We start from the raw sequence: 17366 nt of genomic DNA on the forward strand, positions 1-17366 counted from the left end.
TCCCAGATTTGAGACAATTGGTTCAAGGCTGCTGGCCTGCAGATGGCCAGCAGTATCATGAGAGAGCATAGCACTCTAGGTGCGTTTTTCTAAACTTCTAATATAATGAGTACTAACTAACTATTCACAGACAAACAAAAACCAAATTTTGCCAGTTTAGAGCACTTCACACTCTACAACCAGTTCTCCAAGGACATTAGCAGGTGCTATCAAAAGCAACCTAGCATTCTCTACCAACCTCTTGACCCAAAACTCTCCACTGCATTCTCTGTGGAGAACATTGAACCCATTACTACCATGATCCCTATGGCAAGTGGGATGCAATGACCAATTTGCAGAGGAAGAAGAGGTGGAGGTCCCTCAAGCAGCATTTCAATGCTCTGCTTGAGGGACAGGGCAAGGTGTTAGGGCAACACAGGCTGACTAAGTCTGCTCACCTAAGAGTGCCAAGAGTCTAAGCAGGCAACAAGGAAGTGGAGTAGACCTGATGACTAAGACCTATCTACAGTATAGGTACCTGTGGATGATCCTAAGAGACCAAGTCTGAAGAGACAGTCCCCAGGCAGAGTAGGCCTTATATTTATACCTCTGTGGTGGAACCTGCTAGAACATCTTGCTTACTCAGCCTAGTCAGGTGATCAGGTCATATGACCAAGGATGAGGTCATATGAGGTCATGCACAGCCATGCACAGCAGGTCACCTGACCATCCAATCCTTCCAGCAGGTTCCAGCACATGCCAAGGCATACCAGCTACTTCCATGTCATAAAGGCTTAGTCATGTCTCTTGACCAAGCAATGAGCTGGTGCCCTGACAGTGCTTTACTATGTATGAGGCTGACTGGCTCTCCACTTTATTCTGATGGGGTTCTTAGAGCATGGTATATGCACATCAATGTGGATACATTATCATCTCTTCAGGTCTTCAGTTCACATCAACATGCAAACAGCTACTCTGACCAGTCTAAAGAGTCACTGTATTTGAATGTTCTTTGCTCATCTTATCACCTGAGATCTTTGCTTATGTGACTCTCCAGGTATATTATTAGCTGGGCATACTCCCCTGACAGCTCCTCTATCACATTGAGTGCTTCTTTGGCCCCTCACTGAACTGGATGTTATCAGAGGATGCCATGATGCAATTTCTTTGTTCTTACACCCATCTGCAGAATCAACCATGTCAAGCTTCCCTACATGACTCAAGGGGAGGGGCTATTGCTGGGCCCAGATATCATGCTCCATGGGCAGTGGTCTTCTCCAATTGCAGGTCAGTCCATCAAGCCTTGATCCAGTCCAGGGAGGGTGTTAACAGTGCCCAGGCTTGCCTGTGTGGCTCAGGATGAGCAGCAACAGGTAAGCCAGATGGTTAGCAGGCACCAAGAGGCAGCAAGCCTGGGTCTGCAGACAACATGCAAACTTTGCCTGCCATTTGCCTCCATGGCACATGGCCCTGGTGGAGGTGGTACAACAGACCCCACTGTTGATTACTTCTTTCTACTATTGCTATTATTCAAAGGCTTGTGTTAGTGTTATTTGTATCTCCAGGTTAGGGTCAAGGGCCCAGAATTAAGTTAGGGTTAATATTATATAATCACCGGAGACGTTTTCATCAGCAATCTCAGGGTCCATCACCGCAAGGCTTTCTTTAGCCCACGAGCAACGCACACTTTGCAAATATATATCCCGCGGCCACACTCACGTACTCACATATATTTCTTCCTCTCGTGGATGTATTCGTCCAATCGACCTGCCACTGCTATAGCTGGACTTGAGGGCTCGATGTCACCGCATGGGCTACTGCCTGCGCCTCCTTCGCCTGCGAATATATAATCGGCGAGGCCCTCCTCCGTGTTACAGTAATCTATCTGCACAAGGAGGAGCTTGCTCAGCTCTCCCCTCCCCTCCCCCTGATCAGCGACCGGCAGCCAGGTGTACCAGCACACAGTCCTTCATACTTATGGCTATTTCTGGTTGAATTCCTGGGAAGCCTAACGATGAAACATGGTCGTCATTTATTAGGAGCTATAGCTATTCACTGGTCGGAGCTACGGTACTCAGGAGCTGGGCGTTCCATATTAATATTTATACTCTCTTACTGGTATATGCAGGGTCGAATCTATCTCAGGTGTGTTTCTCTCTCAACCTACACGCTACAGTATGAGGCTCGACCAGTTCAAGTTCGCCCTTCCATTCCTCTTCGGCCTAGCGCTCGCAGCTCCCCAGCCAAGAGCAACAACATGCAATGGTTCCCCCGCCGTTCGTCCCCTCCCCCCCTCCTCCCACACGCACTAATCAACCCAAACCCAGCTATGCTCCCGCCAATACAGCAACATCACCTTCGTCGGAGCGCACGACTCGTACGCTCTCCCCCCCTCCCTGGCCGACAACCAGGACTACGACCTGACCCAACAACTCACGGACGGGATCCGGATGCTGCAGGGCCAGACTCACAACAAGAACGGCACGATCGAGCTGTGTCATTCGTTTTGCGCCTTGGAGGACGGGGGCTCCCTCGCCACTTACTTAGGGAAGCTCAAGACTTGGCTGGATCAGAATCCCGGGGAAATCGTCACGCTCCTCTTGGTGAACAGTGACGATTTTGACGTCTCGGCTTTTGGACAGGTCTTCCAGTCTGTTGGCTTGGACAGTGTCTCATTTAACCCTGGCACCGCGAGTTTGACACTGGATCAATGGCCCACTCTCGGGCAGATGCTGGATAATGGAACGAGGCTCGTAACGTTTATGGACACCAAGGCGGATTTCACGAGCGTGCCTTATATAATTGATGGTGCGTCCTTCCTCCCAAAAAAAAAGCTCACCTAACCTGCGGTAGAATTCTCAAGCATGTGGGAAACAGCATTCGACGTCACCACCACTTTTGACTGTGCCGTCAACCGCACGCATGGGGACCCGACCACCCAGCTCAACACTATAAACCATTTCCTAGACATAGGCACCACAATCGCCGGGGACTTGATAACAATCCCAAACAAGGCCGGTCTGACGGAGACGAACGGCATCTCCGGGCCGGGCTCACTCGGGGAGCAAGCGCAGGAGTGTATCACCGCGAATGGGCGCGCGCCGAACTTTATGCTGGTGGACTTTTATGAATACGGAGGTGGGAGCGTGTTCCAAGTTGCGGCGGCGCTCAATGGGATCCCGTATACCCAGGGGCCGATCGCGCCTGTCCCTGGGGCGGCGGTGGGGAAAGGCACGGCGGCGGGGGCAGCTATGGCTGTGATTACGTCGTTGGTGTTGGGAATGTGGATGCTGTAGGTGCTGTGCTTGGACTAGGTTTCGACAGTGGATCATGTACGCTTGGAGTTTTGTTCTGATGCTGCTGTATAATTTAGTGTGATTCACGTTTTGTGGCATGTAGGTTGTCTCGGAATGTCTTTATCACGAGTCACACGGAGAGAAGATATATGGAATCCATGTATAAAGCTGCTTACTCCCTTATCCCTTGTTCCCTGCACGTAAGATGCTCCTCCTCCTCCTACTCGCCCTCAACACACTAGCATCCCCATCCCAACTCCAAACCTGCCTCACATCCCTCTCCTTCCCCGTCCTTCTCCCCTCCTCCCCGTCCTACGCCCCCGCATGCCAAGCGTACAACCGCCGGCTCACATTCCTTCCCTCAAGCGTCGTCTACCCCCGCACGCCAGCCGAAGTCGCTCTCGCAGTCCGGTGCGCCTCCTCTGCTAGCGTGCCTGTCGTCGCACGATCAGGAGGGCACGGGTATGCCGCTTTCGCACTAGGGGGTCAGGATGGGAGCCTTGTTGTGGACCTTAGTGGACTCAAAGGGGTGGAATTCGATAACGGCGGGGAGGTGATGCATGCACAGACTGGGAATAGGCTTGGGGAAATTGCGAGCGCGCTGAAGAGCGTGGGGAGGGCATTGCCCCATGGGACGTGTGTCCTTCTGTCGGGTGTGAGCCGCTTTCCTCCGAGTGTGTTCATCCTTATCTGATGGGTTGGTGCGTGGGGACAGTGGGAGGGCATGCGGCTTTTGGAGGGTTTGGATTCGCATCGAGGGAGTGGGGGCTGTTGTTGGACCGGATGATAGGCGCGGAGCTGGTGCTCGCTGATGGGAGAATCGTGAATGCGAGTTTGGAGGAGAACGAGGACCTGTTCTGGGTACGTGTGGCGTGCGGCAGGCTTATTCATACGTTGATGGTTGGTATGTAGGCTGTTAGAGGATCGGTCTCTTCTTTCGGGATAGCGACATCCTACACCTTCCTCACGCTGCCCGGTACGTCCCCTGTTCTCTCCTGCAAGAACAGGACACTCACAATGCTCAGAGCCGCCCGTCACTACCGCCTACTCGTATGTCTTCTCCGGCAATGCTTCCTCTGCAGCGCAGTGTTTCCTCGCCTTCCAAGCCTTCTCCGCCTCCTCCGCCCCTCCCCCGCTGGGGATGCAGTTCTTCCTCATCCCCGACCTGACGTATGAGTTGTTCGGCTCCTATACCGGGCCCAAGGCGGCCTTCGAGGATGTTTTCCTTCCCCTTGTGCTTGAGTGCGAGAAGACGAGCGACACACACGCAGGGACGCACGCCTTCGCTCAAGAAATGGGCTGGGAAGCGTACCTCGTCTCCCAAGTTGGTACACCCCCGCGCGTAGCAGACTGCTTCTACGCCAAGTCGCTCATGACATCCTCCACTACCCCTCTCTCCCAGCAAACAGTAGAGAAGTTCATGCACTACCTGTTTACCGAAGGGCCGAAACATCCCCATCTTGCGTGGTTCGTCGAAGTCGACCTGTATGGAAGAGAGGGGTCGGCGATTAACGCTGTCCCCAAGCTGGACACGGCCTTCCGGCACAGGGACAGGCTGCTCGGGTTCCAGCTCTATGCCAGCTCGGGCAACTTACGCCCCCCGTTTCCGGAAGACGGGTACGCGTTCGTCGATGGTATGGCGGAGGTGCTGAGCGCCGCTCCGGAGGGAAGGACACTGGCTTCGTATGCGAATTATGTCGACCCGAGACTGGGACAGGGGGAGTGGGAGGACATGTACTATGGAGGGGAGATATATGACCGGCTGAGGAAGGTGAAGAGTAAGTGGGATAAGGGGAACGTTTTCCGTTTCCCGCAGGGGATCGTGCCGTCTGAGGAAAGGGAGGGGGAGGGGAGGAGGGTGGTGGATGAGCTGTAACTGGAACTCGAACACTATGTCACATGGGTTGGTCATCTGGTAACTATAGAAGTTGGGAATACGATCTTGTTCTGATATGGAGCCTGTATTGGATGAGCCTGTTAGAGGAATAGACGAGGAGAAGCAGCTCACTGCGAGGGTTATCGACTCAACCATCCCCGGCGCCTCCGGGCGCAGGTATACTCCAGCGCAGGAAAACATTCAACCCCACCGTCTTTCAGCTCATTACTCTAGACAAAGAAGCGACATGAGCGACGTCCAACTCCAAATTCCACTCGACTCCGGTGACCGGTCCCGAAAGGGAACAGAAGGAACTATGCGTACCGTATAGTCGTACATGCATTGGCTGTCGTCCGAGTTGAGGCACACCAGGCCTCCCCCGGTGTATTGTGGGCGGACAAGCGTGTTCCCGCCTTTGTCCGTGGGAGGGCAGGCCCAGCTGCATGTCGGGGCTGGAAGGGCGTTGGGCTGGCGTGTGCCGGGACTGTTAGCCAGACACGATGAATAGCGCGATGTGCATCATTGCGTTGTTGGAGATGGTGTTGGACTGGGTTGTAGATTGTTGACCAAGAGGACACTTTCATTTTTATCATTTGCGGTCGATGCCGTAAGAAATATGGAGAACCTACCGGCATGTATGTGAGGCCGGATATCAGTGCGCAAAGGACCAGAAAGAGTGGTATGTTACAAATGGATGGAATTACACTATGCCACATACGCGTTCTAGTCATAATCACCATAGTCGTGTCTACTGGATACAACGCCCCATCAGTCTTCCTCTCCTTCCAGCACTTCGTACCCGATCGACTTGCCGCTCCTCCGCCACCAGAAGGTGATCCCGCCCCAAAAGAGCAGAATCAGGACACCGGCGACACTACCCAGCACCACGGGCGGACCAAATCGTTCCCACCACGTTAGTTCGTATGGGTCCATCACCCGGTCGATTAGGATCACCCCTCCCCCAGCGGCGGAAGTCCGACCCCAGCGCAGCACACGAGCAGGCTTGTTCGCCCTGGTGCGGACGACCCAGCCGGATTCTTTCGTTGGTTGAGTGCGGCGGCTTGAGGGTGTCTTGCCAGAGGATTCAAACCATACGGAACCATATTTGAAAGAATTGGATAGCAGTGTGCGGTATTGCGCGTTGTCGGACAAGGCGATCGGAGGTCCACCGAGAACGGATGGTGGAGGGTTGATGGTGGGGATGAGATGCTGCTGGACAAGCCTTCGGAGCGCACGCGGTGAAGATTGCAGGACGCTAAGGTTGTACGAGGAGAAGGCAGAGTCGGTTGGCAGCAAGAGCGTGTAAGGCACGTCTGGGGGCTGGGCAGGTTCCTCGTCATCATCATCATCATCATCGGTCCACGACGGGAATGGGAAGGGGAGAGACGTGTTCTCAAGCGGCGGAGAGACACCATCCAATGCCCAACTGAACCCAGCTTTCGCCATGAGTCGAATCATGACCTCCGCCCTCGCACCCTTCGCCATCTTCCCAAGCGTCACATCCACACTCTTCGGCACTAGCAGCGTGTCGATTTCGTGAACGACACCGGTCCTGCTCAACCCGTCCCGGCCCACGTTCTGGCTGTCTTCTCGTAAGATCATCCGTCCCTCTTCTTCGTTCGAATCTGGGACCCGGACTCCAATCGAGTTCCCCTTTCCGAGCCTGCCCACTCCGACAAGGCCACCCTCCAACGTCTGATGGGGTTTCTCGGACTTGATATCGGTGGTGTAGAGGACGTCGGCCAAGATGTGCCCGTGAACAGTCTTGAGCAAGTCATCACGCGCAGGCTTTGTGCCACTGAGGAGCCAGTCCCCGACAAGGCCAGTATTCTCCCATGCATCATTCACTGGTGCAAGGAGAGTCGTCGATGCAGTGCGTGCCAGGGTTTCGTCCGACTTGGTCGAATAGAGGGACGTTGTGAACGTCGATAGATGAGGTCGCGAAGTTGCGAGCTGGAGTGAAGAGGGTGGCGGTTCGAGCAGATGCGAGATGAAGTAAATAAGCACATTGGATGTCTCAATGGGCTCCCCGATCACCCTCGCATCGCCCCAGGTCAATCCAACACCTGGTAGACTAACTTTCAATCGTTGTCTGTTACCGCTCAGGCCTTCCTCTCTCAGCTCGGTCCTGACCAGCATGCCGTCCTTCAGGTCATCCCTACGCAGCTTGCCACTCAGGATATGATAGGCTGCGCGCTTCGCAAGGGTTCGGTTCTGATTGCCAGGCGCGTCGGGATCATCCTCGTCGGGGTCGTCTTCGGGTCGTGCGATATCATCGTCCCGCATCGCCAGAATGGTGTAGTTCTGCCCTGCAGAGGCACCAGACCCATTGATGTAGTGGGTCAAGTTGGCGCGGTGTAACATCCGCACGAAAGCCGTGGCGTTGAGCGCAACGAGGGTCTTCTCCGGGGTAAGAGCGAGACGTTCGACAGGGAACAAGAAAGTGGACACAGTATGAAGAACGCCTGGAGAACATGTTGTCAATATGTATTGAGGTGAAGGGCTGCAGCCTTACCATTAGATGCATATATGTCGCGTTCATCCAGTGGTACGCCATTCACGTTCACCTGATCCCCTTCTCGCGTAATGATGAAGTCGCTATTGTCTGCAGCCTTGCCCGAAATGCTTTCCCCGTCCTTCAAGCCGCCGACCCAGCCAACACCTGGGCCGACATTCTGGCCCCTGTGTGCGTCGAGAATGAGGGCCCAATCCTCATCCGCAACACCTGACTGTAGCCAACCTCGCTCGAGCTCAGTGAGTGCAGAGAATGCCGAAGAGGTTGGAAGGAATAGAGTGGAATTTACGGTGGTACTGAACGATTGAATGAGTGAATCGGGTAAATTGCTGGTGAGGTATTGAAGAGAAGGGCGAGAAGCAGCGATAACCCCTAATGCGAATAAGTTCTTTATCGGGTCAACGCCAACGAAAATGCCATACCTAAATTCGGTGGAAGAGGTAAAACCTGATTGGAGCTCCACACCTCGCCATTGGTCCCTTCCGCAATTAATGACAATGATACCCCGCCTTCCCCTTTCCAGTCCACACTCGTCATGCTCACCCCATCCTTCTGGATCACGCGTAGTTTCTGCGCCATCTTCGCCAGCGTCCCGCCCGGGGCGGGCATCCATGGTGATCCGGGGGGAGGGGAAGGGGAAGGGCCTTGGATAGGCTTGCCTGGATAATGCATCGTGAAGTACGCTTTGGGTCTTGAAGAAGGAAACTTGAGCGGTGGCCGTGGCTGAGAGATGTTGTATTCCGGTAAAGGAATGAGGTGATAGAGAAGGTGTTGTCGGAGCTCATATTGAATGTTGTCCGGTCTACCACCACTTCCCTGGTTTGTTTCCCACAGCGTCTCATCCCATAACGAAAGTGAGCTGCCATTTATCTGCTTCTGGATGGCCTCGTCGTTGGGAGCAAAGAAGGCAGTGTTGTTGAGTATGTTAAGCAGAGGGATGAGCTTCGTACGCTGAAGGATTCTCATAAGAAGTTGATGATCGGGAGACTGAGAGAGGATATCGATAATAGTGATGGGCGCTTGTTGCATGGATCCATCGTTGAACGCCACATCCAGCAGCGGTTCCTGGTGTGTAAATACAGGGGTTGCGCATACAATAGAGAGAAGCGAGAGTGGAAGTACGAAGGAAAGACGCATGATCGCTGTACAAAGTGTGTTGCGCCAAGTCGGACAGCGACTTGACGAGCGAGGTCGTCGTCCACAACAGCGAGTACGCAGTCCAAGTGGTGTCGGTTGGGGATTGCGTGTATGCGGATAGGAGTCGTGCGCCCCCTCACTGAGCTTACCTCATCATCTTACTAATTACTTCCGATATCGCCACTCATCCTCAGCCAATCCGCACGACATCTTGCTGCGCAATGTTGACACGCCCTTCGACAATACTCTCCTCGAACTTATCATCTGGACTGGGACGTGTATGCTTTCTAATCTACTCTCTGCTAACGATTGAACGTGTCTTCCTACCTCTCGATAGCAACGGATCCTTCCTTATTCAACAACAATAACCCCATCTTCTTAAACAACGGCTGTGTCTCGAGAAGCTGCTTCGCCCCCACATGCACACAACGCGGCCGAGGCATATGTTCATCTCCGCCACCGGCTTCTTATTGTTCTGGATTATGACAACAATACTAACATCAATGCGTCTTACGTTGTCTGTATACTTGTGTCCTTATCGGAACCGGGGCGTCTCCTCCGTCGCTACCGGCAATTCTTCGCGTATACATCCCGTGATCTTCGCCTCTTGGGCTTCGTAACAGAAGCTCCGGACACGGCGATATTTCCGAACTTATCCTGTCGACGTTCTCATGCACATGCCTTCATGAATACCGTCTTAGTAATGGGAGGAGAGCATTCGAGGCTCTTCCCGTCAAGCCCGTAGCGATCAGCTTCTATGGCACCACATGTATTCCTCTCCTTTTTATTTATTCACCATTTGACAGGTGGCGCACTATAGCAACTATGGGCTCCAGCTCCTTCACGTGGAGTAGAGCCGATCGACCCGGAGACCAGTGGACGATCTCTCCTATAGCTTTCGGCCGCCGCGTCCCAGCGGCACGAGCGGAATGTTGTTACAGGAGCACTGGACCATCGTTTATGTTGTGCCGTAAGTGCAAAGCAGGAATAACGTGAATGACGGGATCAGACGGTTCCCGGTCAGCATCACAAGGAAATAAAGGGACGGTACGTCTCAGACCGATTTGCGGCCCCTTGAAATCCCCCCTTTCATTTTACTAACCTGCCCATCAGATTTAGTCAAGTTCATTCATATAAAAATAATGATCGTGCGCGCAATTGTGGTACAGATGACGTTTGCAAGGACAGCCGACCACCAACGGTGCCCCCCATTCCGGACTGAATCATGACGTGCAATATCAAGTCGCGGGCCCGGTCGCGAAGGCCCGAAGGCACCAGGGCAATGCGGGCGGAGATCTGTGCCTTGTGGACGACTCCTCGGCATACACATTTCTTACCGGCAAGGCTTTGGAAATGTTTACAAGTTGCATATACGATTACACTGTTCCCTTGGGATCACGATCCAAGCCGGTGTCTGTGACCTTTGGCTACAGGTGGTCCTACATGTATCCATGAACAACGGCGACGGTCGATCTAGTTTATCCGACGCCGGTGCTGGTTCAGATGTGGAACTACCGCATCCATGGATACTAACAATAGCATCTTGGCACCATGCATGATTGCAACAATACGATTAAGCATCAGCTTCTAGGGAACGAAGAGAACCAAACTACCGAATCCACAATTTCGAGGGCTCATTTATGGGGTATCACTTGACTGCCACATCTGGGGTACTGTCTTGCTACTCTTGATCACTCGGTCTGGAATTCGATGATACTGTATTACAAGGGTCTTTCCATGACATTCTCTACGCTGATACAGTCCCTGTAACCAAATGCATTGGCTCACACCCAAGACACCCACGCAGTATATGGGTATTTTCCAGCTGGTCGATACCGACTGGACTCCGGCTTTCTCACCGCTCGAGGGCGAGACTGTATTTGGAACAATGCGATGCTTCGTGTGAATAATATGCTTACACATTCTGAAATGGTCCGACAAGGCTAGACGATCGGCCCTCCGGAAAAGAGACCTCGGAATGGTCTTAGCGAGTTTTCCACAGTTGTTACGGGTTCCGCTGCGGGCTCAGACGGCCCCTGAGTCCTCCGACATACAGACGCACTGGAGGAGTTGGCAAAGCATTTCAACACACGCTAAGGGACTGGATTCTACATGCGGTCCGATTCGCGCCATGTGGAGGGGGCATTCCAGTTCCAGGGTCCCTTTGAATGCCGGTGATCCGAGAACTTGCCACCTCCTCCAGTCGGCAACTGGTGTGAGATGGGGAAGATCATTCCCTTTGGGAAAATCGTGGGAAATCACTCTGCTGACCAGGATTTTCAGCCGAAATCTTGCCACAAAATAATATTTACGAGGAAGGTGGAGTTCCAATCGCCACCTCGAATGTCTCAAGGGCTGCATCAGCATGCCCGAGATTTTAGAGGGGGCTTTTTAATGAAGGAAGCATTTCTTATAAGAGAGATTGCGGAGAGGAGAAAGAAACCTCCGTTCCTTGCGACGAAAGGAAGCATTGCCGGCTCAGGGTCTCTTGCTGCCGCTTTTTCCTAATCCAGGGACTATTCAATTGTTCACAACATGCCTTGTAATCGGCACCTTGGAGCGGGAGCATCGAAGCGAGTCCAACGAGCTTTTCTCAAGATACCGTGCCCCGGTTCTTTGACAGGGCGAACCCTCGCAAGTTTCTTTCCTCTACCTTAATCTTCGACCTATAATACTGGTCGATATGTCTTCAGAAGACGATTCAGGTTCTGACTCTCGTTTTCCCTCTACTCCCTTCCCTTTCCTCCCCTCCTCCAACATGTCCAAGCCCAAGGAGATATCTTTCCTCGACGTTGACCGGTTAGAGTTGAAGGCCATCGCGGATGCTGGGCCTCGCGAGAAGGAAATCGAGGAAGAAGATGACACCCCAATCGACGTTGAAAAGGAGAAGAGTCTGGTCAAGAAGTTCGATCGCCTCATCATGCCCTTGCTCATGGTGGTGTACTTGCTGGGATACCTCGACCGAGCCAATGTCGGTAACTCGCGACTGATGGGTCTCCCCGATGATATTCTCGGAGGTGACCCCACCGGTCAGCTGTTCGCATGGCTGAACTCGTCCTTCTTCTTGTACGTGTTTCCCTGCTTGTGCAGAGTGCTGAATAACGTGCTGAGTGTCTTGAAGCGCCTACATCGTTTTCCAGTTCCCCGGCACTATCTTAGGGAAGAAATTCGCACAGAATTTTTGGCTAGGTGTGGCCGCAACAGGATGGGGTTTCTGCTCGTAAGTTCTCCACCTTGGAAAAGCTGCTGGTTCACTCAGATGCATGATAGTGCACTGCAAGCATTGTCCTACAACTTTGCCAACGCTTTTATCTGCCGTTTCGGTGTCGGTTTCTTCGAGTCCATGTTCTCCCCGAACATTTCGCTCTATTTCAGTGCGTTCCCATTTTATCCCCGGCATGCTCGAGCTGAATGCCCTCATAGCTTTCTTCTACACCCGTCAGGAAATCGGCTCTAGGTTAGGAACATGGTTCGCGTGTGCCTCCCTCGCAGGTGCTTTCGGTGGCCTCGTCGCTTTCGGTGTGCAGAACATTCACTCTCGGATCGAAGACTGGCGTTTGTTATTCATTATCGAGGGTTTCCCGGCCGTCGTGGTTGGTCTGTTGTGTATGAAGGTTTTGCCCGACCGGCCGGACACCATGACATGGTTGTCCCCGGAGGAGAAGCGGCTTGCTGTCAGGCGCATGAACCGCGGTGGCAAGAAGGAACGTGCACACACCCTCAATATGCGCCACGTTTGGCGGGCCGCCAGGGACATCAAGATCTACATGTACGGTATTATCTACTTCGGTGCGAACGCCCAAGCGGCTTCCCTCAACGGTTTCTTGCCCACTATCGTCTCCGACATGGGCTACGACGGTGCGAATGCACAGATCTTCAGTGAGTGCACAACCCTGGGTTCCCAGCATCTCTAACCCTTTTCCAGCCGTCCCTCCTTACGCCGTCGCCGCGGCGGTGCTCATCATTACCGCCTTCGTCTCCGACCGGTATCAAACCCGTGGTATTCCTATGTTCATCTCCTCCATGTTAGGAGGCACCGGGTACCTGCTGCTCATCGTCGACGTCTCCGTGCACGTCAAATACTTTGCCACTTTCCTCGTCACAACCGCGACGTACACCACAATCGGCATGGCGATCTCATGGTTCCCGTACAACATGGGCTCAGAATCTAAGAGGGCAGCCGGTATTCCCATCTTCCAGGGTATTGGACAGTGCGGCTCTATCCTTGGGTCGAACATTTACCCGTTGTCGGATGCACCGCGCTACCTGAAGGGCTTCGGTATCTCTTGTGGTTTCGCCTACCTTGCCGCCGTACTCTCCCTTTTCCTTACCATGTATTTCCGCTACGAGAACATGCGCCGTGATCGGCTGTACGGTGTTGTCGACAGGAACGCGGCAGTGGACACGAGCGAGCTGGCGGACGATGCTCATGCGTTCAGGTACACTGCCTGATCGATCCCCCCTGACCATCATCCCAAGAGAGGAGAGAGAAGAGTGTGCGATCAGTAATCCGATGTCTATTACCACCCTACCCGAAAACACAAAACACAAGATCGTCAGTTCTTCAGCTGGTTCTGGGACTCTTTCGAACCGAAGGACGACGCAACCCCCAGGGCTCTCGAGGGCAGAAGCAACGCGTTCTGCCGCTTTTATTACCATGAACTACAACTCAACCCATACTCATCTCGACAGACAGACAGACAGTGATATCTTCTCATTGGCACCCGCATTCGATTTCTTTGGCTCGCATTCTTGTTATTTTTCGCCTGTTGGTTTCGACGGTTATTTGGATTCGAGGATTGGACGGAAGGATAGAGGAGGTTATATGAAATGTTTGTAATTACCTAGCTGGTGCTAATACACTGCCGTTGTCGCTCCTTCCCCACCTCATCCAACCTAAATCATCCAGCATGGACCAAGTACGATCGACCCAGGAGTAGCCAAGGCCAACGACAAACGGAACTGTCCATCGCCTCTTTTTGTGCCCTTGACGACGACGACGCCCGTGCGCTGTGCGGTGGCTCACGTGCCTGATTGGGGCGGTGGACCGCGACGCGTCTGAGGGTTTTTGTGGTATTTTGCTGTCTGAGAATGATAATGTACAGTCAAGGATGAGTACTACCAAGTAGAACAATTCCGAAAAAGAACCAAATTTGTACCAATTATTTCCCAGATTGGACACCCCGCAAACCATTGCTTCCCTAAATAATAGACAAAGTTCCGGAAATAGGGAGACGCGCGGTTGCCTCCCCTGGTCAACCCTTCTTCCGCATACGTCAGGGCCTTCCGATACTTTAGCTCAACGGTAAGCTGCGAGCGGTACGTTGCTCCTTTCCCGACATCAACATCCGACAACGGTTGACAGTGTACTGAACAGCACTTACGACTGATTGTCACCTAAGGTCAACAGCTTTTACAGCGAACGTCCAGCTGGCACAAAAGTATCTCACCGTACAGGCCCCACTATCGGCCCATTGGTCACTTCGAATCACGCGCATTGACGTCTTGATCTCCTTACAACAACAGCACACCACCACAGCACGGCACTGCTGGCCGCGGACTGCGCAGCTCACGACCATCCATCGTCCTATCCCTGTGAGTAACGTTTCTCCATTCGTCCTTCCGAGGAGTGGGCTAATTATGCACCGTAGGTGCTGGAAGACAGCCAACGCTCGATTACGCTTCAATTGACATTACTGGCCCCTGAGCTGGATTGTGCTTGAACCAACTACGACTACGATTAGGACTACCTTGAGGACGACCACGACTGGTGTCGTTTTACTCCTTAGTTTGAGGAGTACGGACGACGACCACTAGGACGAGCGCTTGTCAGAAGCGGAGCGACTAGGCCAACGCCACTGCATTGCTTCCCTTACCGAGACGTAACAGACGCAGTCTCTCCAGCACCTCCCTCCTCACCACATCTACAGCTACACCTACAATCAACAATAACAAGGATGTCCTATCCCCGACCTCCTGCTCCTCCCGGTGGGCCCTCACCCCGCTCCTCCGTCTACCCCTTCCCGCAACCTCGTGTCCCCCCTCCCCCCGTCGTTCCCCCCACCCTTCCCGCACGACCTCCCGTTCAGCCCGCTCTCCAGCCGCAACAGCTCCTCCGTCCAGACCAGCAAGTCTGGCAGGCATCCACCTCCCCCGCGTACTCCTCCTCGACAGAAGTCTTCCAGCCCGCTCAGGGCCAGTACCAGCCTCAACTTCAGCCTAACCCTGGACCCAGCGCAGCTCCCAGCCGAGCACCAAGTATCATGGCCTCCGCGTACGGTACCAACCTAGGCACCAGTGCCCAAAGTTCAACGGCTGAGCTCATCCCCTCCCACACTGGCCCCAGCCCGCCCCTAGGCGGCCTCAGTCCTCCAAGTACGAACGCCCGTGACTCAGGGTACAGGAGCTCCGCCTACTCCACTAACAGTGCTGTGTCGAGCGTGGGGTACGGCGCGGGGCCGAGTATGCAATATGGGTCTTATGGACACAGACCGGGAAGTGGGAGTGGGAGCGAGTCGGGCAGGAGCAGTACGGATATGCCTTTGGTTGTCAGTCCTTCGTGTTACAGTGACAAGAGAAGCATACTGATAGACGTTTATAGCCCGGGCAAGGCGTCCATTCCCGCGCCACGTCGATCACTTCCCGTTTCTCCCTCGCCCCCGACCCGAACAGCTGGGGCCAGTTCCCGGAACGCGAGGAGGCGGACGATTTCCTCCATACGCCCGATCCGAAGCGGGACTATAACAAAGATCGAGGGGGGAACATCTTCACTCTCCGAGGGCTGGAGAATGTCGGTTGTGTGATCATCCTGATTGTAGGGCTTATCGTCCTTTTGTGAGTCGCGCTTTCCAGGTAGAGAGCTGAGAGCTGATCCTTACGATCACAGTGCCGGGTTCCCGATCATCTCCTTCGTCCAGCAGCACACGCAAGCCACAAACGGGGGATACAATATCGGCGGGATAAACAGTACGGGCCAGGTCCCGCAGCTCATCTCCAACGTGGGCGTTATCGACGTCGCCACCCCTCAGACGGCAATGACGCACAACGGGCTTATGGACGGGTCGGAGTACGACCTCGTCTTCAGCGACGAGTTCGAGGTTGATGGTCGGTCTTTCTACCCCGGTGATGACCCTTACTGGGAAGCGGTGAACCTGCATTATTGGCAGACTGGGAACTTGGAGTGGTACGACCCGCGCGCGGTCACCACTGCTGGGGGAGCACTCAAGATCTGGCTGAACAACACTGAGGACCGGGGCGAGGCCTATACGGGCGGAATGGTCTCTTCCTGGAACAAGCTCTGTTTCACAGGAGGGTACGTCGAAGTCAGTGTCTCCCTTCCCGGCAAATCGAGTGTGTATGGACTATGGCCCGCGGTGTGGACGATGGGCAACCTCGGCCGTGCTGGCTACGGAGGGAGCTTGGACGGCATGTGGCCGTACACATACAACAGCTGCGATCTGGGCACGTTGCCCAACCAGACGCTGAACGACGGGCCTCCAGCAGCGCTGAACTCCGGCGACCCGAACTGGGGCGGAGAACTCAGTTTCCTTCCTGGCCAGAGGGTCAGCGCTTGCACTTGCCCGGGAGAAGACCATCCCGGACCGATGAACTCTGATGGGACGTTCCCGGGAAGGAGCGCCCCAGAGCTCGATATATTCGAGGCGCAGGTTGATGAGGGCACCAGAGTGGGCTATGTGAGCCAGAGTGCGCAGTTGGCACCGTTTGACGCTTGGTGGATGGTGAGTCTTCCCTTCCTGGTCTGTTCTAGACTGGGAGCGCGTGCTGAAAGTAATTGGGCAGATACACAACCAGTCCGACGCGGATTTCAAGTTGTACAACACCGGTATATCCGAGGTCAACTCCTACCACGGTGGAGTGTATCAAGAAGCCGCCTCCGTGCTAACGCAGACGAACCAAAACTGCTACACGGGCAACACAGGCTGCTTCTCCACCTACGGATTCGAGTACGAGACAGGTGACAACGGGTACATCACCTGGGTGTCCAATGGCCAACCCGCGTGGACGCTCTACGCCGCCGGGCTGGGGCCGAACACCTACACCCAGGTCAACCAGCGGCTCATCCCCGAGGAACCGATGTACATCATCATGAATCTTGGTATATCACCTAGCTTTGGAGCCATCGATTTTGCGGACTTGGTCTTCCCTACATGGATGCTGGTGGATTATGTGAGGGTGTACCAGAAGCCTGGGTCGAAGAATATCGGATGTGATCCCCCGGACCACCCGACGGCGAATTATATTGCCGAGTGAGTCTTCATTCACCTGTTATGATGTATTCGTTGAATCAGCTCGCAGGCATCCGGATGTCTACAACAACCCGAATATTACAACCTGGGAGCAAGCGGGGCAGACGTTCCCCAAGAACCGCCTGAAAGACCAATGTTAGACGCCTCGGACTCGCAACAGCTCGGTACATACCACAGGCGCATTGATCCTGCACTCTTTTCCCTCTCTCGCAATGTATTTCTAGTAACCCACGCAGGAGGACACCCCGGAGGAGGCGGTGGACGACACACGCTGTTGTATGCATCCTTTTTTTTCC

General features: G+C 53.9%; 5 protein-coding genes across 5 annotated transcripts; 4 read left to right on the plus strand and 1 right to left on the minus strand.

Annotated features, from left to right (window-relative positions):
* Nucleotides 1-2156: 2156 nt before the first annotated feature.
* On the plus strand, nucleotides 2157-3275 carry DACRYDRAFT_54976 (PLC-like phosphodiesterase; the record flags this gene model as incomplete). Its single annotated transcript, XM_040775296.1, has 3 exons — nucleotides 2157-2255; nucleotides 2307-2787; nucleotides 2833-3275. 3 exons carry the CDS (start codon nucleotides 2157-2159, stop codon nucleotides 3273-3275), a joined length of 1023 nt encoding a protein of 340 aa, XP_040626925.1.
* A 205-nt stretch (nucleotides 3276-3480) lies between these two features.
* Nucleotides 3481-5173, plus strand: DACRYDRAFT_81663 (FAD-binding domain-containing protein; the record flags this gene model as incomplete). The annotated part of the gene is made up of 4 exons (XM_040776522.1): nucleotides 3481-3949; nucleotides 3997-4136; nucleotides 4188-4251; nucleotides 4301-5173. 4 exons carry the CDS (start codon nucleotides 3481-3483, stop codon nucleotides 5149-5151), a joined length of 1524 nt encoding a protein of 507 aa, XP_040626926.1. The 3' UTR covers nucleotides 5152-5173.
* Nucleotides 5174-5834: 661 nt separating this feature from the next.
* Nucleotides 5835-8870, minus strand: DACRYDRAFT_23561 (uncharacterized protein). The gene is made up of 3 exons (XM_040773285.1): nucleotides 8089-8870; nucleotides 7667-8038; nucleotides 5835-7616 (listed from the first exon to the last, which is right to left on the minus strand). The coding sequence occupies exons 1-3, from the start codon at nucleotides 8801-8803 to the stop codon at nucleotides 5920-5922; spliced, it is 2784 nt and encodes a 927-aa protein (XP_040626927.1). The 5' UTR covers nucleotides 8804-8870; the 3' UTR covers nucleotides 5835-5919.
* Nucleotides 8871-11520: 2650 nt separating this feature from the next.
* DACRYDRAFT_68981 (MFS general substrate transporter) lies at nucleotides 11521-13514 on the plus strand. Its single transcript, XM_040775891.1, has 5 exons — nucleotides 11521-11869; nucleotides 11925-12023; nucleotides 12074-12177; nucleotides 12227-12682; nucleotides 12729-13514. The coding sequence occupies exons 1-5, from the start codon at nucleotides 11562-11564 to the stop codon at nucleotides 13253-13255; spliced, it is 1494 nt and encodes a 497-aa protein (XP_040626928.1). The 5' UTR covers nucleotides 11521-11561; the 3' UTR covers nucleotides 13256-13514.
* Nucleotides 13515-15200: 1686 nt separating this feature from the next.
* On the plus strand, nucleotides 15201-17210 carry DACRYDRAFT_81670 (glycoside hydrolase family 16 protein; the record flags this gene model as incomplete). Its single annotated transcript, XM_040776523.1, has 5 exons — nucleotides 15201-15351; nucleotides 15405-15637; nucleotides 15690-16542; nucleotides 16604-17070; nucleotides 17120-17210. Exons 1-5 carry the CDS (start codon nucleotides 15268-15270, stop codon nucleotides 17208-17210), a joined length of 1728 nt encoding a protein of 575 aa, XP_040626929.1. The 5' UTR covers nucleotides 15201-15267.
* Nucleotides 17211-17366: the final 156 nt, after the last annotated feature.

The sequence above is a fragment of the Dacryopinax primogenitus genome, assembly GCF_000292625.1.
Source record: "Dacryopinax primogenitus strain DJM-731 SS1 chromosome Unknown DACRYscaffold_14, whole genome shotgun sequence".
Lineage (NCBI taxonomy): Eukaryota > Fungi > Basidiomycota > Dacrymycetes > Dacrymycetales > Dacrymycetaceae > Dacryopinax > Dacryopinax primogenitus.